The 27,306-nt window shown below is 48.0% G+C and overlaps 1 protein-coding gene across 1 annotated transcript in view; it reads right to left on the reverse strand.

Moving 5' to 3' along the window:
- The window catches only part of GXYLT2 (glucoside xylosyltransferase 2), a 46,555-nt gene that overhangs the window by 9,679 nt on the left and 9,570 nt on the right, over positions 1 to 27,306 (reverse strand). The window contains exons 2-4 of the mRNA XM_073569695.1: positions 11,313 to 11,496; positions 9,351 to 9,482; positions 1,328 to 1,579 (exon numbers count right to left, since the gene is read on the reverse strand). Of these exons, the coding sequence (XP_073425796.1) occupies positions 1,328 to 1,579; positions 9,351 to 9,482; positions 11,313 to 11,496 (568 nt within the window). The remainder of the gene's footprint in view (positions 1 to 1,327; positions 1,580 to 9,350; positions 9,483 to 11,312; positions 11,497 to 27,306) is intronic.

The raw sequence follows: 27,306 nt of genomic DNA on the forward strand, positions 1-27,306 counted from the left end.
AGTCCTTTACTCCTCCAACATACGACGTCTGAGGAGGGTTGGGAGACCTCTTTACGTATTAGAGGGTCTGCCGTTCCCATATAAACTGATGACTTTAGCTAATGAACAGCTAACGAATATGTTCATCTTAACAGAGCAACAGGGAGCAGAAGGGGTGCGTACACAACAGATCAAGGTGCGCAGAGGGGGCAAAGCATCCACAGCATCAGGGAGGACAGATCACATATGCTGTAGAGAGTAAGGAAAGAACCCATGGATTGCAGAAGGGGAAACAATCACAAACTCCACAGCATTACATTGTGACAGCAAGTAAGAAAAGATACAACACGGGCTGTACAAGGGAAAATCAGTACAGAAATGAAGCTGTGCTGATACATGAGAGCTAGTGAGGACACGTCACCTCCAGCCAGCATGTATTACTGAAAATGAGACATCTACTTTCAATCCTAGGGCCTAATAAGAAATATTCTAAAAAGACCTAATTGATAATACTTATCACTGTCAGCAAGCAAGAAAAGATACCACACGGGTTGTACAATGGGAAATCAGTACAGAAATGAAGCTGTGCCGATACATGAGAGCTAGTCATGACATGTCACATCCAGCCAGCATGTATTACTGAAAATGACACATCCACTTGAAATCCTAACTCCCAAATCAGAAATATTCTAAAAAGACCTAATTGATAATATTTATCCCAGCATATGGGGAAAAGGAACTTGGAGCCATCTCAGAAGCATCACCTTTTATTACCCCCTCCTTCAATGGATTTTGGTAAGACCGCAAAGGAGGCAAAGCAATGCATTGCAAAATCTGTTCCAACACCCCTCTCCCCCATAGTCATGGATCCTTCATGGCGCCGCTCTCATCATACGTGGCAGAGGAGCCTTAAAAGGTTTCAGAGGTGACATTGAAATATCTTACTAGATAAATGCTCTTCTCTTTTACTTAATAGGGGATGAACGTTCTTATAGGTCTGCGGAGAGGAGTATATAGCAAAAAGGTCATGCCCCTTTAAGAAACACGAGCAACAACAATGACCTCTATGGATGAAACAAGGAGACTTTCTAATATTGATCAAATACATTTTTATAGTAACAGTCTTTGTATGAAAAATTTCATCCCATTATCTTTCTTCCCTCGAAGGACCGTCTTCCCTCTCCCTCTGTAGAGACCATTAACATGTCGCGGGTTTCTACTCTCCTCTCCGCCGGGCACATTAAGTTCACTCATCCATCCAGATATATTTTATCCAGCGTTATTGCAGCCCGATGATTTATTTTCTATGTAGTCGGCGCCATTAACCCATTTTTTTTTTTTTTTTTACCTTAAACTGCTGCTTCCTAATACGTGTCAGATTCATCAACATGACCCCAGAGTTGACGCCCGTCGTGCCGTAGAACGGGTGACGGGCAAAGCGGCTGTACCAGCCGATCTTGGGGACCTCGTGCTCGGGAGCCATTGCTGCCAGTTGGGTGTCATTGAATTGTTTGAGAAAAGCCCAGATGTCGTCGAGAGGCCGCAAGAAAAGAACGTCGGTGTCCACATACAGCAAGGAGTCCACGTCCTGCAGAATCATCTGTCCGGTAACACAAAAGGGATTTATTTACAAAAATGAATATAAATGACTGAATTGTCCCTTTATGTTTCAGCGCCCCAAATCAGGATATTTTTAAGCCCAACCACTGGGAAATAAATTGGGATCACAGTTTTAGGGAACGGTGGAGAACCCTTCAGCAATTATACAATTTACCAACTACCCTGTAGACTAGTGATCGATATACTGTACTTAGCAGGTAAAACCCTCTAAATTTCTGGAATATTGAAATGACTCTGCTGATCTATCCCAGACTATACAGTAAAGCTGACAAATGTGTTCTCTACAGGAGGTGAAAATTGGAAGATTTCAGGATTTAAAACATAAAAGAAACATTCTCCCTCACCCCCCCAAAAAAATATATATATTTTTTTTCATTTCTTTTAGGTTTTAAATCTTTAAATATTCTTATTTTCACCTCTAGTAGAAAACACACTAGTCAGCTTTACTGTACAGGCTTGGACAGATCAGCAGTCATTTCATTACCACAAAATAAAGGATTTTACCTCTAAGAACATTCATCACATAAAGAAGTAACACATACAGTGGGGATGGAAAGTTTTCAGACCACTTTACATTTTTCACTCTTTGTTTCATTGCAGCCATTTGGTAAAATTCAAAAAAGTTCATTTTTTTCTCATTAATGTGCACTCTGCACCCCATCGGACTGAAAACCCAGAAATGTAGAAATTTTTGGAAATTTATTAAAGAAGAAAAACTGAAATATCACATGGCCATACGTATTCAGACCCTTTGCTCAGACACTCATATGTAAGTCACAAGCTGTCCATTTCCTTGTGATCCTCCTTGAGATGGTTCTATTCCTTCATTGGAGTCCAGGTGAGTGTAATTAAACTGATAGGACTTGATGTGTAAAGGCACACACCTGTCTATATAAGAGCTCACAGTGCATGTCAGACCAAATGAGAATCATGAGGTCAAAGGAACTGGCCAAGGAGCTCAGAGACAGAATTGTGGCAAGGCACAGATCTGGCCAAGGTTACAAAAGAATTTCTGCAATACTCAAGGTTCCTAAGAGCACAGTGGCCTCCATAATCCTTAAATGGAAGAAGTTTGGGACCACCAGAAGTTGTCCTAGACCTGGCCGTCCAGCCAAACTGAGCAATCGTGGGAGAAGAGCCTTGGTGAGAGAGGTAAAGAAGAACCCTAAGATCACTGTGGCGGAGCTCCGCAGATGCAGTAGGAAGATGGGGGAAAGCTCCACAAAGCCAACTATCACTGCAGCCCTCCACCAGTCGGGCCTTTATGGCAGAGTGGCCCGACGGAAGCCTCTCCTCAGTGCCAGACATATGAAAGCCCGCATAGAGTTTACTAAAAAACACATGAAGGACTCCCAGACTATGAGAAATAAGATTCTCGCGTCTGATGAGATGAAGATAGAACTTTTTGGTGCTAATTCTAAGCGGTATGTGTGGTGAAAACCAGGCACTGCTCATCACCTGCCCAATACAATCCCAGCAGTGAAACATGGTGGTGGCAGCATCATGCTATGGGGGTGCTTTTTAGCTGCAGGGACAGGACAGTTGGTTGCAAATGAAAGAAACATGAATGCGGCCAAGTACAGAGATATCCTGGTTGAAAACCTCTTCCAGAGTGCTCTGGACCTCAGACTTGGCCGAAGGTTCACCTTCCAACAAGACAATGACCCTAAGCACAAAGCTAAAATAACAAAGGAGTGGCTTCAGAACAACTCTGTGACCATTCCTGACTGGCCCAGCCAGAACTCTGACCTAAATCAAATGGAGCATCTCTGGAGAGACCAGAAAATGACTGTCCACCAACGTTCACCATCCAGCCTAACGGAACTGGAGAGGATCTGCAAGGAAGAATGGCAGAGGATCCCCAAATCCAGGGGTGAAAAACTTGATACATCATTCCCAAGAAGACTCATAGCTGCACTAGCGCAAAAGGTGCGTCTACTCAACACTGAGCAAAGGGTCTGAATACTTATGACCATATGATATTTCGGATTTATTTTTTTTAATAAATTTGCAAAAATGTTCAAATGATATTACAGGTTGTCACGGCCTAGCAAAAAAAACAACTAAACTTAATGTCAGAATATAACATACAGTACAGCACCCAAAGAAAGAAATAAGCTTTCATGCAAATGATTACAGGCGTCTGATCCAACTGCAATTTTTATTGGCTTGGAGCGTTAAACTAATTATCCCGGTGTCCCCTTTGAAAGGTTCATTATTATTCATGAGAAAGCAGAAGAGCAGCTTAGTATTAAACTGAACACAATTTATATAATATACATAATTATTTTATAAATTTTGGAACATTTATTCAATTGAAAAAAAAAAAGAAAGATCTCTTTTTAGGTCAATATTGAAGCTGCATCCTGCCTGCAGACTCAGATCCACAGCTTTATTTCAGGGTTGCCTAATAAAATTCTGACTGCTGAAAGCGATCACTAGAGGGAGCTCACTGCACATGGATTTATACAGTTAAAAATCTGTATGCAGTGAGCTCCCCCTGGTGGTGGCAGCAGACAGATGCTATAGCAGAAATCAGTCCATGTTTAAGGTAGGTATGATGTTCATTTAACCCTTTTGGTGACACGCTGTGCAAACAGGGCTTTTTAGAAGACTGAGATTCACTCTATACCACTATACTGAAGTTTTAAGTGATCAAATAATTGCAGGTTGAAGTCTCCTTTGAAGACTAAAAATTTCAGTGTAAAGAAAAAGTTTCTAAACGTACTTTACTTATAAAAAAAAAAAAAAAATAAAAAAAACAGAATAAATAATTTAGAAATAATAATAATAATTTTAGGAATAAATAATTTATTTTCCCCATTAAATGAAGAAATGTAAAAAAAAAAAAAATTAGCATATTTTGGTATAAAAATTAAATTTAGCAAATTATAAAATTATATAATCCAGAAGTTAACTGCTGTAAAGAGGAAAAAAAAAAATCAAAAAACATCAAATTCCAGAATCTTCCACAAAAAAGCAACACAGAGCGCCGTATGCATCCAAACAGGATACCCATAAAAAAGAAGAAATTTAAAAAGAATTAAAAAAATTAAAAAGAAAAAAAAAAAAAAGACAGCGCTCTCAGGAGCCATTCTGCCGATATATTATTAGGCAAATGCTAGTCTTGCAATTCCATAAAGAAACAAAATGTAACAGACTATCACACATAGCAGAATAAGGCATCCGGAGGATACCCCAGCAATGACCTGAGTGGTGAGGCGGGCGGCGCACCGCTCCACGAGACGCTGATTATCATCAGAAAAAGGTGACAAAGATAATTAAATACCAGGAGCGGTGAATTGAATAGTTGCAGAAACGCGTTGGCTCCCGCTATTTAGCAGTCAGGAAAGTGAGAACTTCTGTACCTTAGAAGCAAGGTGGATAAAAGGGTATAATATCGCTGGGGAAAACACTGTAATTAACCTCCGCGCACTCAACCTCACAGCCGCGAATCACTTCAACGCGCTTCGTAATTATCTGTATCTCGCCACGAGATGTAATCTCGCCCAGCAATCCCAGGGTGAGAGATGAACACTGAACATTTAATGCCCCCCGCAGGATGGCGGCGCTCCCCACGTCCCGCGCAACGAGTCGTTTAAAGGAGAAGCCATTTCATTTTATAACTCGCAGACGCTACTTCCGCATCTAATGCCTATTAAATGGTGGATTTACAGGGCTGGATACTTTACCTTACAGACAATAGCACTTAACGGGGTTGTCCAACAAGTGCTAGGGGAGACCTGGTGATCAGCGGTGACCTGGGGAGTAATGGGGCACGATCGATTCTGCTGCTGCGCCACCACAGGGGACATAAAGTATCACACTGGTTCTACTGAATTGAATGTGTAAAGTGCAAGTGCAACGGATCCTCCGGAGCGGGAGGCGTTGTGTGTGGGGGCACCGGGTCCTCCGGAGAGAGAGGCGTTGTGTGTGGGCACGCCAAGTCCTACGGAACGAGAGGCATTGTGTGTGGGCGCACCAGGTCCTCCAGAGAGAGGCACTGTGCATGGGAGCGCCAGGTCCTCCAGAGAGAGAGGCACTAAGTGTGGGAGCGCCAGGTCCTCCAGAGAGAGAGGCACTGTGTGTGGGAGCACCAGGTCCTCCAGAGAGAAAGGCACTATGTGTGGGAGCGCCAGGTCCTCCAGAGAGAAAGGCACTGTGTGTGGGAGCGCCAGGTCCTCCGGAGTGAGAGGCACTGAGTGTGGGAGCACCAGGTCCTCCAGAGAGAAAGGCACTATGTGTGGGAGCACCAGGTCCTCCGGAGAGAGAGGCACTGTGTGTGGGAGCGCCAGGTCCTCCAGAGAGAGAGGCACTGTGTGTGGGAGCGCCAGGTCCTCCATAGAGAAAGGCACTATGTGTGGGAGCACCAGGTCCTCCAGAGAAAAAGGCACTGTGTGTGGGAGCGCCAGGTCCTCCAGAGAGAAAGGCACTATGTGTGGCAGCACCAGGTCCTCCGGAGAGAGAGGCACTGTGTGTGGGAGCGCCAGGTCCTCCAGAGAAAGAGGCACTGTGTGTGGGAGCGCCAGGTCCTCCGGAGAGAAAGGCACTATGTGTGGGAGTGCCAGGTCCTCCGGAGAGAAAGGCACTATGTGTGGGAGCGCCAAGTCCTCCAGAGAGAAAGGCACTATGTGTGGGAGCGCCAGGTCCTCCGGAGAGAAAGGCACTATGTGTGGGAGCGCCAGGTCCTCCAGAGAGAAAGGCACTATGTGTGGGAGCGCCAGGTCCTCCAGAGAGAAAGGCACTATGCGTGGGAGCACCAGGTCCTCCAGAGAGAAAGGCACTATGCGTGGGAGCGCCAGGTCCTCCAGAGAGAAAGGCACTATGTGTGGGAGCACCAGGTCCTCCGGAGAGAGAGGCACTGTGTGTGGGAGCGCCAGGTCCTCCAGAGAGAGAGGCACTGTGTGTGGGAGCGCCAGGTCCTCCGGAGAGAGAGGCACTGTGTGTGGGAGCGCCAGGTCCTCCGGAGAGAGAGGCACTGTGTGTGGGAGCGCCAGGTCCTCCAGAGAGAGAGGCACTGTGTGTGGGAGCGCCAGGTCCTCCGGAGAGAAAGGCACTATGTGTGGGAGCGCCAGGTCCTCCAGAGAGAAAGGCACTATGTGTGGGAGCGCCAGGTCCTCCAGAGAGAAAGGCACTATGTGTGGGAGCACCAGGTCCTCCAGAGAGAAAGGCACTATGTGTGGGAGCACCAGGTCCTCCAGAGAGAAAGGCACTATGTGTGGGAGCACCAGGTCCTCCGGAGAGAGAGGCACTGTGTGTGGGAGCGCCAGGTCCTCCAGAGAGAGAGGCACTGTGTGTGGAAGCGCCCGGTCCTCCGGGGCGAGAGGCACTGTGTGTGGGCACACTCTGCTCTTGTCCCGACATGTACAGACAGACCAAAGCACCTTTAACACTGATCTAAAGACAGTAACAGATTTAACATTTAGTCCTTGGTACCAACCATGAATGTGGTCATATCCGTAGTCCGTATGCAAATACCTATATACAGCCGTGCCAAACCAGCGGACACCAGGGATGGGAACACTATGGATGTGACACCAGGTCACCAAGGAATAGGTCACCAAAGGATATGGCCATAGGTAAGCACCAAGCCACTAGACACCAGGGGGAATGGACATTAAACCTAAGGATATGTGCATAGGTGAGCCTCCATCCACTAGACAGCAGGGACTTGGGCACTAACATCGAGGATATGTTCACCTGGGAGCAAAATTAAACTAAATGCAGAGTTGTCCTCAGCGACATGTGCTATATAAGCCCCCAACATCTACAGGACAATCCCACCCCGCCATCACACGGTAAGAGGCAAGAATTCATAAACTAACCTCAGTGAAGGGTGTAAAGAGTTAATGGACGACGGACGGTCTCATGGTATTAAGAAGCCAGCGGGAAGTCTAATGCCAAGATGTTTGTAGTCAATCTAAAGGAACAGGTGCTGCCGCTACCTCCCCCCACCCGCAAGTCACACACGGCTCTGGTGTTAGGGGGTCCGGAGCGTTCCCATCCACCAGGGGATTAAACTGTGAAATGATATACATATAATGGACTCAATCAGAGTTTGTTCCCACGGACAAAGTTTGCCTTCCTTGAGACATCTGTACTGACACAGAAGTGTCCGCTATGTCTATGCTTGAGCACCGTAAAAAGGATCAAAATTCTGCGCTAATATCTTAATACATCTTTATTTCAGTTGGAGACTGTTTTTTTTTCTGATACAGAGCTCCAAATCCTCTGCAAAGACAAAAGTAAAATCATAAAATCCTAAACACTTACTGCAGCCATCACTAGGGGGAGCCAACATTCAACTCAATGTCAACAACCGTATGCAGGGAGCTCCCTCTAGTGGTGGCTGCAGACAGCAAAACAGTAGGTTCTGTCCGTGAAGTTAATTTGGAGCTGTGTGACAGACATCACGCTCCCTCCACTATTAATATATGTTAAAAAATGTAATCAGCCTGTTTGTTAACCTGAGATCACGCAGTGTCAGAAAATTAAATCGAGTCATGTTTGCAATGTCTTCTTCATGCATTGCATCGCAACTCCATCATAGACACTGAATCAAATCACTGCTGCGGAAATCTAACCAAGTCACGCCCCTATGTCAAGCCACGCCCCTAAGTTGGACTCCAGTTGAAATGAACAATGTCATGATCCAGGCCGGGGTTTGTTTCTTGTTATTTTCTCCCTGGTCTGATCGTGCGGGAGTTAACCTTATCTGCCTCGTTTTGGGATCTGTGTGGCTATTTCAGGCTGCTGCGGCCTGCAGACCAACGTCAGTGATCGTTCATGCTTCCAGGCTAGAGCAGCTGAGCCCTTGATACCATGTTTTGTCCTCTGCCCGTTTACTCTGATCCCATGACTTCCCTTTCCTGTCACCCCGCTTGTCTTAGTGTTCGCTCCCTGTGCTTGAACCTCTTGGTATGTGACTCGGCTTGTCTTCTGACCTGTTTGACTGTCTCACGTCTCGGTTATCTCTGCTCCTGTCTGGCTATGACTTCTGTCTTGTATTTGACCACGTGTATTGCTGTGACCTCTGGGACTTCTTTTCCTGACTCGGCTCGTCTGACCACTCTTTCGCCACCTGGTGGCGCCTGTGCTGCTGCAGTGGTGCTACACTGTGCATGCAACCTCTCTTCCCTCACCAGCATCCCCTGGTGGAGGTTGCGTTATACTGCACTGCAGCAGCATTACAGACAAGATGGGAAGTTTTTGGTCTGATGTTTTTAATACAATTTTCTTTTAAAAAAAAAAAAGTTTAGCCATGCAAAATGATTATGATATAAAAGTTTAATTTTTTTTTTTTTTTTTAGGGTGAGTGTCCCTTTAAGTAGAAACACACACGGTTCAAGGGCAAACACAACCCTGCCCGTTCACCTCAACCTTTGAAATGGTGCCATTGTTCGTCCCCAGTTTCTCTCACGGGGACACACTTTCCTCCTTCAATAGGACGACTATTCTTACTGCCCGGGCATCAGAATCAGTATTCCACGCCGTGGCACGCTCAGCGTTCCTGGCAGGGAGACTAAACTTGTGACCGGGTCTTCAAAGAGAGCAAAAAAAAATCACAAAGTGAAAAGTGGAAAAAAAAATAAACGCCTCCGGCCAGGAAAATCTTAAGAAGCCATAAAAAAAAAATAAAAAAATAAAAAAAATTTCTCGCCAGAAGAAGAAAGTAAAAGTTGCAGATAATCCGCTCAGGACGACCAGATGCAGAAGAAGAAGAAACCTGGATCCCATCACTGACGACTTACCGGAAGGAAGAGCCGCTGAGCGGCGCAGGGTTTGAATAATTTCTTCCATTCCTGAGCGTTTCCAACAGAAAACGTGATGGGGTAAATCTTGTAGTCAAATTTTCGGGAAAGCTGATGTGGCCATTCTTGAAGCTAGAAGAAAAGCCATCCATTAAAAACAACTAATATTGACATTAATGTATCGATCGGAATTCGTGAAGTTAACCTTAAGGCTCTGTTCACACGTTGCATATTTTTTTTGCTGCTTTTTTTTTTTTTTTTTTTTTTATGCAAATCCTATGAAATTTCAGAAATCTCATGCACACGATTGAATCTTAATTTTTTTTAAATTTCCCGGGCTGAATTAGAAAACTGCAGTTTACATGTACTGTAAGCAAATGTCACATATAATCTGCACCAAAAATATAAGCAGAAAAACCTGCATTTTATAGGCAGCTTCCTTACTGCCAAGACAGCAGGTTTTGCACACGCATTGTTTGCAAAAATGCAGCAGTTTTCCAAGTTTGCATTAAAAAAAAAAAACGTTGAAAAACCTGCTAAGAGAGGTGTTTGCCATTTCCAGAATCTGTTTTTGGCTTTAGGAGCTTTATCATTTTGCACTTAGTAGTAATAAATGCAATTACTATGGTGCGGCAGATACAGGCTGCCATAAAACACGTAGGACGGGAGCGCACTGCCAACGTTTGATTCTCTGCTATTAAATCAGCGGGCGTTAGACTTTCCGACAATAAAAATGCCAAATTACCCAGAAAAGGCCCCAAAAAGGCCACTTTTGGGATTGTTTTCACTACACTCCTGCAGACCGGTCCACAAGGATATAGGTGCAGACCCTCTATGGACGCTTCTGCTGACGGGTCACAAGTGTCAACCCTAGAAAATCCCCTTTAAGTTCCCTTTTGCTTCCTTTCCCTTTCCTGATCATGGCGGTCATTATGTCATATCTGTTCCTCTTCCTTTCTTTGCCTGGCAATTGGTGCTCAATCTTCTGCAACGTCAGCAATGGACCAGGTCGGGCAACGTCAGCAATGGACCAGGTCGGGCAACGTCAGCAATGGACCAGGTCGGGCAACGTCAGCAATGGACCAGGTCGGGCAGCGTCAGCAATGGACCAGGTCGGGCAGCGTCAGCAATGGACCAGGTCGGGCAGCGTCAGCAATGGACCAGGTCGGGCAGCGTCAGCAATGGACCAGGTCGGGCAGCGTCAGCAATGGACCAGGTCGGGCAGCGTCAGCAATGGACCAGGTCGGGCAGCGTCAGCAATGGACCAGGTCGGGCAGCGTCAGCAATGGACCAGGTCGGGCAGCGTCAGCAATGGACCAGGTCGGGCAGCGTCAGCAATGGACCAGGTCGGGCAGCGTCAGCAATGGACCAGGTCGGGCAGCGTCAGCAATGGACCAGGTCGGGCAGCGTCAGCAATGGACCAGGTCGGGCAGCGTCAGCAATGGACCAGGTCGGGCAACGTCAGCAATGGACCAGGTCGGGCAATGTCAGCAATGGACCAGGTCGGGCAACGTCAGCAATGGACCAGGTCGGGCAACGTCAGCATTGGAAAAGGTCAGTCAAGGTCACATCGATTGTCTCCTATGGTTGGAGGTTATGTGGTTTATATGTTAAGTCATTAACCCCTGCAAACACTGATGGCAAAAAGGAGTTTCACTCTAGAGGAATGGCATACAGAGATTTAGTATTTACACAGCGACAGAGAGGGTGATTCCATAAAATGTGTTATGTCTGAGATTCCCCGACATCCCTGCAGATCGATCACTTCTGCAGCTTTTATATTACCACCAACAGCGCCATCCCTATGAACATGGCTGTGCCTGGCACTGCAAGTAGAGGTACCAGATGCGGCCACATGGACCAGAGTAGTGATGTGGGGAAGTATAAGACCCCACTATGTGACTCATGGGTGGTCTTTCTGCTGGGATGTCTTTTTTTTTGCATATTTCCCCATTTACTTACCTTTCGGTCAAATTCCGGTTTTAATGCATCTTCGGCAAATATGTGGAAACGGATTTTTTTCACGCTGAAGAGCACGGCGGATTTCACCATAGTGACGGTCTCCTCTACACGCTCTCCGCACGCCACCACGGCCAGGTGCATCCATTCTGCAGGGGCCACGGCTTTCTGCTTTTGTTCCGTCACTCTATGGAAAGATGGAGGAAACATTGTTATAGAAACCGCAACCTCGGTGCTACAGATTTCACCAGCCCCGGGCTCAATATTGGGTCATTAAGGCATAAAGTGACTCAAAATACAAGTCTTTGGGTTGTTAGAATGCGTTTCAGATGCCACGTGGAGGGGACCAGTCACGGATTTTGCAGTGGCCCAGTTGGGATTGCATTATGGTGTATGTCTGGGAAAAGAAATCTGCGCTCCGTCCGCTGGCACCACCAATGGCTTCATACAGCACCCATGTACGCCATCTCTTCCGGAACATCCGGAAGGGCCTTGGAAAAAAAAAATTAATGAGGACATTTTGGACGAGCTTGGAATTCTTCTGGGTTTTGCACAAATTTCCCGCAAGGCAGCGCATGCTACAAACCCGATCCTCCCAGACAACGATTTGGAAAAGTTGGCAAGTATGATATAGACATTATCAACCTCGTAACCAAAAAACCTCGCACACAACATCCCCCCCTTATTACGTTCTCCTTGAATCACTCACACTAGATCAAAAACTTTTTCCTTGGCCAAAAGCTTCCAAGGTATTGTTCAATAGCAAAGCACAACAACAGAAGCACAACTTCCTCTCCGACTTGGCGCAGGCTGGTCACTACTCTATTGTGATCCGAACAGGATGAAGCCAACTGAAAAACAAAGCTCCAAGGAAGACGTACGCACAAACCTGGACTTGAAGATGGGAAAGGAACCAGGATTTCACGGATCCTGACAATAAAGGGAATGCACCACCAATTTACTGCAGTGTCCCTTTCTAATTTTTTCCCCTGCACAGCAGTACTCCCAGCCACTCACCCTGCGTGCACAGTGGTGCTCCCAGCCACTCACCCTGCGTGCACAGTGGTGCTCCCAGCCACTCACCCTGCGTGCACAGTGGTGCTCCCAGCCACTCACCCTGCGTGCACAGTGGTGCTCCCAGCCACTCACCCTGCGTGCACAGTGGTGCTCCCAGCCACTCACCCTGCGTGCACAGTGGTGCTCCCAGCCACTCACCCTGCGTGCACAGTGGTGCTCCCAGCCACTCACCCTGCGTGCACAGTGGTGCTCCCAGCCACTCACCCTGCGTGCACAGTGGTGCTCCCAGCCACTCACCCTGCGTGCACAGTGGTGCTCCCAGCCACTCACCCTGCGTGCACAGTGGTGCTCCCAGCCACTCACCCTGCGTGCACAGTGGTGCTCCCAGCCACTCACCCTGCGTGCACAGTGGTGCTCCCAGCCACTCACCCTGCGTGCACAGTGGTGCTCCCAGCCACTCACCCTGCGTGCACAGTGGTGCTCCCAGCCACTCACCCTGCGTGCACAGTGGTGCTCCCAGCCACTCACCCTGCGTGCACAGTGGTGCTCCCAGCCACTCACCCTGCGTGCACAGTGGTGCTCCCAGCCACTCACCCTGCGTGCACAGTGGTGCTCCCAGCCACTCACCCTGCGTGCACAGTGGTGCTCCCAGCCACTCACCCTGCGTGCACAGTGGTGCTCCCAGCCACTCACCCTGCGTGCACAGTGGTGCTCCCAGCCACTCACCCTGCGTGCACAGTGGTGCTCCCAGCCACTCACCCTGCGTGCACAGTGGTGCTCCCAGCCACTCACCCTGCGTGCACAGTGGTGCTCCCAGCCACTCACCCTGCGTGCACAGTGGTGCTCCCAGCCACTCACCCTGCGTGCACAGTGGTGCTCCCAGCCACTCACCCTGCGTGCACAGTGGTGCTCCCAGCCACTCACCCTGCGTGCACAGTGGTGCTCCCAGCCACTCACCCTGCGTGCACAGTGGTGCTCCCAGCCACTCACCCTGCGTGCACAGTGGTGCTCCCAGCCACTCACCCTGCGTGCACAGTGGTGCTCCCAGCCACTCACCCTGCGTGCACAGTGGTGCTCCCAGCCACTCACCCTGCGTGCACAGTGGTGCTCCCAGCCACTCACCCTGCGTGCACAGTGGTGCTCCCAGCCACTCACCCTGCGTGCACAGTGGTGCTCCCAGCCACTCACCCTGCGTGCACAGTGGTGCTCCCAGCCACTCACCCTGCGTGCACAGTGGTGCTCCCAGCCACTCACCCTGCGTGCACAGTGGAGCTCCCAGCCACTCACCCTGCGTGCACAGTGGAGCTCCCAGCCACTCACCCTGCGTGCGCAGTGGTTATCCCAGCCACTCACCCTGCGTGCACAGTGGTTATCCCAGCCACTCACCCTGCTTGCACAGTGGTTCTCCCAGCCACTCACCCTGCGTGCACAGTGGTGCTCCCAGCCACCCACACCCTGCGTGCACAGTGGTGCTCCCATTCTCCTCTGTAATATCTGCCATTATGGTACAGCTGGAAGATCGCCCCATACACACAAGATCTACTAAAATTGATGGATCAACTGACTAATGTGTGAGGCCAACCGGACAGCCATATACAACTGATGTGGAGCTCAATGGCAGCCCAACGTGGTGATGAAAAGAAGGATCTTACATGCACGGTCATCCTGTGTTCCCACAAGTCTTATTCCCTAGCACATTCCACTAAGTGAATCCACAGAAGATGTTGAGTGTTTGCCAACCAGCTCAAAATACATTGCTCACCACAGAATAGGTGCTAAAATGTAAGATCGCTGGGGGTCCGAAAACTGAGAATGGTAGTCCCAGAGCACCCCATCTAAACAGAACCATTGTGCGCATGCATGACCATCACTCTATCCACCTCTATGGGAATGATGGAGACCCCACTCAGCTATCTGTCTATTCGCCAACTGTCCAGGAGGCTACCAAAAAAACGGGTACACCTCCAAGACCCAAAACTCCTGGAAGCCACGAGGTTTCTTGTGCAGGATGCTCCATCATATCCAATTGGAGCGCCCGGCCAGGGCTATCGGGGTACTCGTCACCGGGCCCGTTGATCTCAATGGGAGTTGTCACGGAAGCTGTGACCCGGTCCGTGGCCCTGGGGCTCCATGGCAAAAAGGTGGTGAACGAACAATGAAATAGAATTGATGAATAGTTCGTGACGCCATCCAGCGTCGGACTGGAACACCTTGGGCCCACCAGAGAAAATCATTCTTGGGGCCCACTATGTAGCTGCATAGAGTTAAATACCAGACCACCAATTGTGCGGTAAAACACGCTAATATCCGGGTATAATATAAGGTTGTACATGTCTTAATTATGTAGCAGGAGTTGGGGTAGCCCCCTCATAGAATATAAAGCAGCCCCCTCATAGAATATAATGTAGACCCCTCATAGAATATAATGCAGCCTCCTCATAGAATATAATGCAGCCATCTCATAGAATATAATACTGCCCCCCTCATAGGGTATAATGCACCCCCTCATAGGGTATAATGCACCCCCTCATAGGGTATAATACTGCCCCCCTCATAGGGTATAATACTGCCCCCCTCATAGGGAATAATGCACCCCCTCATAGGGAATAATGCTGCCTCCTCATAGGGTATAATACTGCCCCCCTCATAGGGAATAATGCTGCCTCCTCATAGGGTATAATGCTGCCCCCTCATAGGGAATAATGCTGCCCCCTCATAGGGTATAATGCTGCCCTCCTCATAGGGAATAATGCTGCCCCCTCATAGGGTATAATACTGCCCCCCTCATAGGGAATAATGCTGCCTCCTCATAGGGTATAATGCTGCCTCCTCATAGGGTATAATGCTGCCTCCTCATAGGGTATAATGCTGCCCCCTCATAGGGTATAATACTGCCCCCCTCATAGGGAATAATGCACCCCCTCATAGGGAATAATGCTGCCTCCTCATAGGGTATAATACTGCCCCCCTCATAGGGAATAATGCTGCCTCCTCATAGGGAATAATGCTGCCCCCTCATAGGGAATAATGCTGCCCCCTCATAGGGTATAATGCTGTCTCCTCATAGGGTATAATACTGCCCCCCTCATAGGGAATAATGCTGCCTCCTCATAGGGTATAATGCACCCCCTCATAGGGAATAATGCTGCCTCCTCATAGGGAATAATGCTGCCTCCTCATAGGGTATAATGCTGCCCCCTCATAGGGTATAATGCTGCCCCCTCATAGGGAATAATGCTGCCCTCCTCATGGGGTATAATGCTGCCCCCCTCATAGGGTATAATGCTGCCTCCTCATAGGGTATAATACTGCCCCCCTCATAGGGTATAATGCTGCCTCCTCATAGGGTATAATACTGCCCCCCTCATAGGGAATAATGCTGCCCTCCTCATGGGGTATAATGCTGCCTCCTCATAGGGTATAATGCACCCCCTCGTAGGGTATAATGCACCCCCTCATAGGGAATAATGCTATATAGATATAGAGTTAGATAGATATAGATAGAAAGATAGATGTAGAAATAGATAGATATAGAGATAGATAGTAGATAATGGATAGAAAGTAGATAATGGATAGATATAGATAGAAAGATTCATAGAGATAGATAGAGATAGACAGAGATAGATATAAAGATAGATATAGAAAGAAATATAGATAGATAGATAGATCGATAGGTAGATAGATATAGAGATAGATAGAAAATAGATAATGGATAGATAGATATAGAGATACATAGCTATAGATAGAAAGATATAGAGAGATAGATATATAGATAGAGATAGATAATAGATAGAGATAGATAAGATAGAAATATAAAGATATAATAATAATAATATAGACATATATAGATAGATATAGAGATAAATATATATAGATAGATGGCTATAAATAAAAATAGATATAGAGATATATATAGAGATAGATAGATATAGAGATAATAGATAGAGATAGATAGATATAGAGATAGATATAGAGACAGATAGATATAGAAAGATAGATATAGAGATAATAGCTAGATATAGAGATATGTATAGAGATAAACAGATATAGAGTTAGAAAGATAGATATAGAGAGATATAGAGATAGCTAGATAGATGGATAGATAGATATAGATAATAAAGATAATAGATAGATGTAATAGATAGATATAGAGATAGATCAATAGATAGATAGATAAAGAGAAAGAGATAGAGATAGATAGATAATGAGATATAGAGATAGATATAGAGATATAGTGTTAGATAGAAAGATAGATATAGAGATAGATAGATATAGAGATAGATATGGATATAGAGATAGATAGATATAGAGATAATATATAGATAGATAGATATAGAGATAATATATAGATAGCTATAGAGAGAGAGATATAGAGATAGATATAGAGAGAAACAGATATAGATATAGAGATAGATGTAGAGATAGAAAGATAGATATATAGATATAGAGATAGAAAGATAGATATAGAGATAGAGTGATAGATAGATATACAGAGAGATAGATATAGAGATAGATATAGAGAGAAATAGATATAGATATAGAGATAGATATATAGATACAGATATAAAGATAGATATAGAGATAGAGCGATAGATAGCGAGAGATATAGAGATAGATAGATACAGAGAAAAGATATAGAGATAGATAACGGATAGATAAATAGATAGATAGGTATAGAGATAGATAGATATAGATATTAGATAGAGATATATATAGATAAAGATAGATAGATATAGATGGTAGCTAGATAGATAATAAATATAGAGATAATAGATATAGAGATAGATAGAGTAAGATAGATAGATATAGAGATATATATAGAAAGATATAGAGATAGATAGATAAATATAGAGATAGAAAGATAGATATAAAGATAGAGCGGTAGATAGAGATAGATATAGAAATAGATAGATATAGATAATAGATAGAGATAGAAAGATAGATAGAGATAATAGATAGAGATAGATAGATATAGATAATAGATAGAGATAGAAAGATAGATAGATATAAGAGAGATAGAGAGAGAGATATATAGAGATAGAGAGAGAGACAGATAGAGAGAGCGAGAGAGATATGAAAAAACAAAACAAAACACAATACTCACCTCTCCTCCTCGCTCCCACGCTGATCCCGGCTTCAGTGTCAGGAGCTGCCCCCTCTGCCAGACACACAGCGGGTGCGCGATGTAGTGACGTCATCGCGCACTGGCTGTGAGCCAGGAGCAGAGAGGACTGAGGGCGGCGCCGGCCCTGATGCAGAGCGGCTTACTGGGCTGGGGGCGGGGCCTCTGGGGGTGGAGACCTGAAATGATATGCTTCGCAGTGAATATTCATTTCTCTTTAGCAGCGGGGACAGGGGCTCCTGCCTCCTGACACCCGCTGCTGCTCCGCTGGCAGGGGCCCCCATAGCAGCTGCATGGTGTGCGACACACCACTGGCTGGGGGCCCCTGGAGCAGCGGGGGCCCTAGGCAACTGCTGGCCCTGTATGCCAGCAGGTGCCAGGGCCCACCAGATGCCAGGGCCCACCGGAGAATCCTCCGGTTCTCCGGTGGGCCAGTCCGACGCTGACGCCATCTATGGTGTTTGGCAAGGGAGATGTTAAGCCGACGCTGCATGCAGATCCTCTGGGACTGGTGGTGTGTTGCAGCCAAGATGGTGAAGCTCCCCACAGGTGGAGCTGTAGTCCCAGGGCAGTGTAGATGTAGCTGAGAGGCGCAGGCAGTGTAGAAGCTGGTACCCAGATGCAGCGGTACCAGGTGTGTTGGCGCAGGAATGAATGGAGGACACCAGGGTCTGTAGCGCCAAAGATTTACTCACAGTCTGTAGTACACACAGGTGCCTGCCTCCGTGCTGTGTCCTCCGGGTCAGGGACTCAGTCGACCTCCAGGCAAGATAGGACGCTCCCTTCCAATACTCCGCCAACATGTGCCTCTCTGAACGTCTCCTCTATAGCGCCTGTAAGTGTGAAGATCTCCTAGTACTGAGTTACACTGGAGTTCCTCCTGACAAATGTTCCCAAGAACTCTACTTGTACGGCAGACAGCTGTAGCCTGCTTCGGGGACTCCTTACTCCTGAGTCCCGGCTCACTATCAATGTTGCTGTTGTGCCCCCAAGTCTTAGATGGGAGTAGTGCATTTACAGCCCACTACTCCACCGGTGTCTGCTGCAGAACCATTAGTGTCCATACAACCTCGGGTACCGGGCCCTGGCCTTGCGCTTAGAACTTCTAGGCAGGGTTCTTCCTCTAACCCACGTCCTCTGTTCCCTTTTACTCCTACGTTCCGTACTAGTCTTTCCTTCTTATGGAAGATCAGGTTTCTGTTCAATGTCTTTCTCTTTCTTTCCTTTCCCGACCCAGGTCACTGAGATCTGCTGCAGCACCTCCTTCCTCCATCTCTCTCTCAGGGATCCTCTCTCCTCACTCAATGACCTCGAACTGACTGACTGCAATTCTAAACCTTCCCGCTCTTTATGTATTCTAAACTCCACCCGCCTCCCAGCACGTTTCGTGTTCCAAGCAGGGAGCCACCAAAGGTGCTCTGCTACACTCGCAGGGAGCCGCAATGTGGCTTTGCAGAACTACCGTGCTGTGTGGGATGCGAGTGTTGGAGCGTGGTTAGGAGCCTCCAACTCAAGTGGATGGTGGGGTACCACACCTCAGGAGGAGGTGCAGTACCTCTGTGGCAACTGAACCCTCAGGGGCGCCACACAATTGTACATTCAGCCCGGTTTCACACATCAGACTTTCACGGTCCAAGGATGGGTTGCGATGTCCGGACCAGCAACGGGTCACCAAACCTGAACTCAACAGTCTCATATATGACTGTTGCGTTTGCATCTGTAGACTCACGGCCGATCTGGAAATTACGCTCCGTACTTGGGACTGCGAAAGTCGAATGAGTGAAACTAGACTTGGTGGATTGGAAACGTTTCGCAGGACCCTGGTACAGCGGCCACGTCATGTCACCGTGGCTGCCGGAATCCCTGGTATCTCCTCCAGTGTGTAGCCCCGGCATGACGTTATCGTTGTGGTGTGACGCTTACATGATATTGACCCAGACCGGCTTATCAAAAAAGAAGCTGGGAATGTCAACTGGTAGGAGATGGTTCGGAGGGCTTCAGTCTGGCAGCAACAGAGAACTGGCCGCTGGATCAAGGATTTGCTCATCTCTGGCGGTGTCGCCTGCGCAGTACGGCTCGATTCACACGGGGATGTTAATAAAGATGGCGTCCGACCTGTTTCTTCTACAAGGCAGTGCCGAGGTCCTAGTTGCTCCAGTCTTATAAATGGCAGATTTCACGCTGGAGCTTGAACTCTGCTCCCACCATTACGTTATCCAAAGTGCATTACTCAGCAGGGGGCGTCATTGAGCGCAGCAGAATAACACCGGCACAGGCGGTCTCAGGGTACAGCGCGCGAGTTATATCTTTTTTTGCGAAGCGCAATTTCCATAAAATATGAAAGTCTGAGAAATAGCGAGCGAGAGCCATGAATAAAATGTCACAATGAAAGCTTTGCCGCCGGATTTACGAGAGCGACTACTGTGCAGCGATCCCGCGTATCAGTAAGACCGGAGAAGGCTTAGGTCTTAATTAAATTCTACTTTCAGAGGGGCATAAATATTGAATGAGCTCATTTATGTGAATTAGTATTTACCTTCCAGCTTTTAATGTAACACCGTGAATTATTAAAAGGGAAATACCGCGCGTTAAGACCCATCATCCGAGCGGCCGGATTTACAAGTAATATACTTTATTTTCAAGTATTCTGCCATGCAAAACCAAAGAGGGAATCGTATACAAAACACCAACGATGGAAAAGAAAAAAAAATATGGAACAAAATCAAAAAGTATTAAAAAAAACACAAAAAAGTTATAAAAAAAAAAAGTACAACTTACTTGTCTATCAGACTAGCGCCGCTCCACGCCGGCTAGCTGCCAACAGGTGGCGTCTCACATGACCGCTGCAGTTAATCTGTTGCTGCAGACTGGTTGCAGTGGTCACATTAAAATACATCGATTTAGATAGCACGTCGTTTTCTGATGACACATTCCCTTCAACTGCAATGTTATTGTTCTCACTTAATCAGCCTTTTTAGAATTTTGATAAAATCTTCAAAGGGAGGACTGATAAAACGTTAGGATAAATCTCTGTCCCCATGGCCTTCTTCAGTTCTGAGAACCCACAGTAACGTGAAGATGTATCACTGATATTTGCTAATATTGTGATACTTTATTACCGTATGCTTTTTATTTTAGAATACTGGCCCTTTAAGGAACCAAAAAAAAACAAACACAAAACAGTAGGAAAGTCTTGCTAAATCATAAAAGCAGATTCGGCCGAGCAGTGCAGAGTGTCCAGAGCGTTCAGAGCGCGGCCGCGGAGGCTTTTGTGCGTAACAGCTATTTCTTGTTAAGTCCTCTTCCATTTACATGAGAAAAGAGGAACAGTCCCGAACTCTGCTGCTCTGCTCAGATCTTACCGATTAGTAAGGATTAAATGAACGGCCGTAAAAAACCCACTGACTGCAGAGCGGCCTCTTATCCCTGCGCCCAGATACAGTGTACGGCTACAAAAAAATAAAGGTCTGAGACTCTGGCAGGATAATATTAAAGGGGCCGTTATCTAGACCAGGGTTCCCCAACTCCAGTCCTCAAGGCCCACCAACAGATCATGATTTCCTTTGTATCTGTTGGTGGGCCTTGAGGACTGGAGTTGGGGAACCCTGATCTAGACGCTTCCCTAAAAGGGAGGCAGAAGGAACAATAACATAGTAAATGATCCAACGTCATAGAAGACTGTGGCCGGCAACGTCATGGGGGAAGGAGGCAACCGCGGCCGGCAACGTCATGGGGGAAGGAGGCAACCGCGGCCGGCAGCGTCATGGGGGAAGGAGGCAACCGCGGCCGGCAGCGTCACGGGGAAAGGAGGCAACCGCGGCCGGCAGCGTCACGGGGAAAGGAGGCAACCGCGGCCGGCAGCGTCACGGGGGAAGGAGGCAACCGCGGCCGGCAGCGTCACGGGGGAAGAAGGCAACCGCGGCCGGCAGCGTTATGGGGGAGGAAGGCAACCGAGGCCGGCAGCGTCATGGGGGAAGGAGGCAACCGCGGCCGGCAGCGTCATGGGGGAAGGAGGCAACCGCGGCCGGCAGCGTCATGGGGGAAGGAGGCAACCGCGGCCGGCAACGTCACGGGGGAAGGAGGCAACCGCGGCCGGCAGCGTCACGGGGAAAGGAGGCAACCGCGGCCGGCAGCGTCACGGGGAAAGGAGGCAACCGCGGCCGGCAGCGTCACGGGGAAAGGAGGCAACCGCGGCCGGCAGCGTCACGGGGGAAGGAGGCAACCGCGGCCGGCAGCGTCATGGGGGAAGAAGGCAACCGCGGCCGGCAGCGTTATGGGGGAGGAAGGCAACCGAGGCCGGCAGCGTCATGGGGGAAGGAGGCAACCGCGGCCGGCAGCGTCATGGGGGAAGGAGGCAACCGCGGCCGGCAGCGTCATGGGGGAAGGAGGCAACCGCGGCCGGCAGCGTCATGGGGGAAGGAGGCAACCGCGGCAGGCAGCGTCATGGGGGAAGGAGGCAACCGCGGCCGGCAGCGTCATGGGGGAAGGAGGCAACCGCGGCCGGCAGCGTCATGGGGGAAGGAGGCAACCGCGGCCGGCAGCGTCATGGGGGAAGGAGGCAACCGCGGCCGGCAGCGTCATGGGGGAAGGAGGCAACCGCGGCCGGCAGCGTCATGGGGGAAGGAGGCAACCGCGGCCGGCAGCGTCATGGGGGAAGGAGGCAACCGCGGCCGGCAGCGTCATGGGGGAAGGAGGCAACCGCGGCCGGCAGCGTTATGGGGGAGGAAGGCAACCGAGGCCGGCAGCGTCATGGGGGAAGGAGGCAACCGCGGCCGGCAGCGTCATGGGGGAAGGAGGCAACCGCGGCCGGCAGCGTCATGGGGGAAGGAGGCAACCGCGGCAGGCAGCGTCAGGGGGGAAGGAGGCAACCGCGGCCGGCAGCGTCATGGGGGAAGGAGGCAACCGCGGCCGGCAGCGTCATGGGGGAAGGAGGCAACCGCGGCAGGCAGCGTCATGGGGGAAGGAGGCAACCGCGGCCGGCAGCTTCATGGGGGAAGGAGGCAACCACGGCCGGCAGCGTCATGGGGAATAGTGGCAACCGTAGCTGGAATTGTTATGGGGGAAGATGGCATCCGCAGCCAGCAAAATTATGGGGTACGGAGGCCAGCATGGCCATCAGCGTTATGGAGAAAGGGGGCAACTGCATTTGGCAACATCATGGGCCAAGGGGGCAACTGCACCCAGCAATGTCATAGGAGTAGGGGGCAACTGAGGCTGGCACCATCATGGGAAAAGGAGGTGGCTACCGTGCCTGGCAACATTATGGACGAGGGCAGGTGTGCTTTATGTCAGCTGTAATGGGGAGATTTGACTTGAGGTGTCTGCAATGGCGGAATATCCGACGTTGGCTTTCTGATATCGTAGCATTGATTTGAGGCAAAGTTGCAGTACCAGACACAGCCTGTATACAAGAGTTGCACTATTTCTTTCGAATGACTCTTACGGTCTCTTTAAACACAAGTCAAAATGATATCTGGGACCTGATAACGGAGCAGCTGTCAGTCCTAGCAGATTGCCGAACTTCATCCTGAGTATGGGATCAGGTTGCTCTGGGAAAACAGACGAGCGAGCGCTCGGAGCTGCACTGACGCCTGTCGTGTCTGACGGCCTCACGGGTTTCTATGTACGCTCAATGGATCCGGGTCCAGATCTTCTTGGTCCACACACGGTGGCTGCTTACAAAACGACAAGCAAGGAAACCCCTGCACACCTGTATCAGGTATCCTCCGCACTACCATAAGATCTTGTTTGGCTGGCACGTTTTTAATATTTCTTCCATTCTTTTTCTTTGACTGTAAAGTGTTTTTTAATCATTAAAATGTAGGCCGCTTCCCCTATGCGCAATAGCCCAGTCCACCATACTTTACACTGTAGTACAGCTGCTGTGTCATTAATAACTTGTGGATTTCGGGGAAGAGGGTCTGACCTCTGGGACCCCACCGATCACTAATCTGGGCTATCTCCAGCCTTAGGGAATGACTGGAACTGTGCAGAGCCCAATGGAGTTCACAAATGTTCAAGCCCTGATCCTAAAATTCACTGGATAGTTTGTAACTTTTTGGAGTGACTGACACTTGGCAACTTTTTTTTACTTTTAAAAGGATTTGCAGGAGGAACTCTTCTTCTGCCTTTCTATTAGATACAACGCCCCATTTCATACCTCCTAAATGGGCTCCTGGACATTGGGGCTTAGTCTGATGTGGAAGGTTCCCGGTGACAGACTCAAGAAACTTTGCAGGAGATTCTCGGAGGGACCCAAAAGTTATAAGGGGGTCACCCACTTGCGGGAGCGTCAAGGTGACCACTAATGGTTCTGATCACTGCATTATCTAATATCTATGTGGTTTCCTTTCTGTCTCACAATGGCAGATGTTCTGGCAAAGCAGGATTGGGCATGTTAATTTCAGCATGCCCAGTGCTATCGTTCTGCCACCGATTCCCGAGTAAACATAAAAAGTTCACACTCGGCTGAATCCCACTGACTTCCTTATGAATATTTAAAGAGATCACAAAATACATAATAAACATCTATCCCCCCCCCCCCCCCCATTAATTACGCCTCCCATTCAGTGCCCCCTCCGGAACTGCAACACATATGCAGTATATATCTAGGGCACTTCTACCTGCAGAGTAAAAAGTTCTGCCAGAAAAAAAAAAAAAAACTAAAAAAAAACAACAACCCAAAACCTCCCCGCCATCTACTACAATCGCGAGCAGTGTCTTTTATTCCAGCCATTACCGGGAGGGAATACGAAAATCAAAAGGCGCATTTGTATCCATTTTCCCCGTGGCAGATCAATCAATTACAGCTTTATAAAGAGTTTCTCGGCCTCACATCTGCTTAGACAAGCTGTTTATCAAGAGTCGTCCTCTGAAGAGACGTAAAACCCTTGATTTCTGCGCGGATATAAAGGCTTCGGTGCCGATTTTTCATTTTATGGATTCGACAATTATCTTCAAAGTTAATAAATGATGGCTGCCGTGCCGCTCGGCGCTGAGCAGGAGGACGCCAGACACGCGATGGCGGGACGGTCCGCGCCGAGGTGATCAGACTGTCCATCATTTACGGACCATGGTTTTCCGGTCCGTAAGAGATAAAAATAAAATATGCATTATAAATTACCGTAGTATCGGGGGTTTTCCTTGCTTGACACAAATTAGAACATTGAGAAAAGAGGAGTGACCGCCTGCTTGCGCTGGGAATAAATAGGAATCGTGACAGCGCGCACATTGCATACTGTCGTGATTCGGTGCTATGGACTCAACTAAAGCGATTGCAAAAACTTGTGTAGAGCGCGGAAAGCTCATTTTAAAGTGAACCTCCACCCTTTACTACCATGTCAATTTCAATGCTCTCATTCTGGACTGGTTAAGAAGGCTGCAGTACCAATTACAACCACTATACAAAGTATGGAGCAGTCCAGTGAGCAGCAATCAGATGATCGGAGGGGTGACGGGAATCAGACACGACCAATCTATTATTGAGTAGATGCGCTAATCATAGGTCAATAATATTAAATTCCCCCCCCCCCCAAAAAAAAACACAAGATAAAAAAAGCTAATGCCTGTAATTGGCTGCAGTAGTCACCTGCATGGCCAACGTGTGATCATGTGACATGCGGCAATCAACAGTCTTGTGCATGTCCGACATGCGATGCCTGCAGCAAATAATAGTCTTGTGATTTTTGCAAATGGCAGCCTTATGCGTTTCCGACATGCGATGCCTGCAGCAAATGACAGTCTTGCGCATGTCCGACATGCGATCCCTGCAGCAAATAACAGTCTTGTGCGTGTCCGACATGTGCTCCCTGCAGCAAATAACAGTCTTGTGCGTGTCCGACATGTGCTCCCTGCAGCAAATAACAGTCTTGTGCATGTCCGACATGTGATCCCTACAGCAAATGACAGTCTTGTGCATGTCCGACATGTGATCCCTACAACAAATGACAGTCTTGTGCATGTCCGACATGTGATCCTTGCAGCAAATGACAGTCTTGTGCGTGTCCGACATGTGATCCCTACAGCAAATGACAGTCTCGTGCATGCTCAACATGTGATCCCTGCAGCAAATGACAGTCTTGTGCATGTCCGACATGCGATCCCTGCAGCAAATAACATTCTTGTGCATGTCCGATATGCGATCCCAACAGCAAATGACAGTCTTGTGCATGTCCGACATGCGATCCCTACAGCAAATAACAGTCTTGTGCATGTCCGACATGTTATGCCTGCAGTAAATAACAGTCTTCTGCATGTCCGACATGTTATGCCTGCAGTAAATAACAGTCTTCTGCATGTCCGACATGTGATCCCTACAGCAAATGACAGTCTTGTGCATGTCCGACATGTGATCCCTACAGCAAATGACAGTCTCGTGTGTGTCCGACATGTGATCCATACAGCAAATGACAGCCTTGTGCATGTCCGACATGCGATCCCTACAGCAAATGACAGTCTTGTGCATGCTCAAAATGTGATCCCTACAGCAAATGAGTCTTGTGCATGCTCAACATGTGATCCCTACAGCAAATAGGCTTGTGGTATCCGACATGTGATCCCTGCAGCAAACAACAGTCTTGTGCATGTCCGACATGCAATCCCTGCAGCAAATGACAGTCTTGTGCGTGTCCGACATGCGATCCCTGCAGCAAATGACAGTCTTGTGCGTGTCCGACATGTGATCCCTACAGCAAATGACAGTCTTGTGCATGTCCGACATGTGATCCCTACAGCAAATGACAGTCTTGTGCGTGTCTGACATGTGATCCATACAGCAAATGACAGTCTTGTGCATGTCCGACATGTGATCCCTACAGCAAATTAGTCTTGTGCGTGTCCGACATGTGATCCCTACAGCAAATGACAGTCACGTGCATGCTCAACATGTGATCCCTACAGCAAATGACAGTCTTGTGCATGTCCGACATGTTATGCCTGCAGTAAATAACAGTCTTCTGCATGTCCGACATGTGATCCCTACAGCAAATGACAGTCTTGTGCATGTCCGACATGTGATCCCTACAGCAAATGACAGTCTTGTGCGTGTCCGACATGTGATCCCTACAGCAAATAACAGGCTTGTGGTATCCGACATGTGATCCCTGCAGCAAATAACAGTCTTGTGCATGTCCGACATGCGATCCCTGCAGCAAATAACAGTCTTGGGCAAGTCCAACTTGTGATCTCTGCAGGAAAGTCAACAGAGACTGAAAAGGTTCACGAGAGTAGCGGCGGTGTACGATGATAATATCAAGAGGTGATTAGCGGTGATTGTGTGTTTTTTTTAGATTTGCCGTTGTAAAGAAAATATAAATAATGTTAAATGCTAAAATTCTGACTACCTACAACGACCACTAGAAGGCGCTTACTGCACATAATTTAGGCTAAAGATTATAACATGGGAGCAAAAAAAACGTGCAGGACAGACTCCATTGACTATAATGGGGTCCATCGGGGCTCAGTGTTGATGTCTGCCATCTTTCCACTGCATACTGGTTTAGTAGCTTATGATACAGTCTTTCTGGTGAGCTGGTGCTAATGCACAGCAGCCAACCTGAACAAGCAGAGCCGCAGTGTAACACACAGGCAGATGAGGCTTAAATATACATTTTTAAAGGGATTTTCTGGGACATTAATACTATATACCTATCCACAGACTAGGTTCTCGATATTATATTAGCCAATTCCTTGCTCCCCTCACCAATTAGTTAATTGAAGGGGCCATAATGCACCAGAAGTGACACCACTTCATGCATAGTTTAGTGGTCATGAATGGTACTGCAAGTGGTCTTCTATTTGCTTGCAACACCACTCAAGGCCACTACATAATGAACGGCGCTGTACCACTTCCAGCCTGTT

The sequence above is a fragment of the Dendrobates tinctorius genome, unplaced genomic scaffold (genome assembly GCF_039654945.1).
Source record: "Dendrobates tinctorius isolate UK_male_01 unplaced genomic scaffold, ASM3965494v1 ptg000027l, whole genome shotgun sequence".
NCBI classification, from domain to species: Eukaryota; Metazoa; Chordata; class Amphibia; order Anura; family Dendrobatidae; genus Dendrobates; species Dendrobates tinctorius.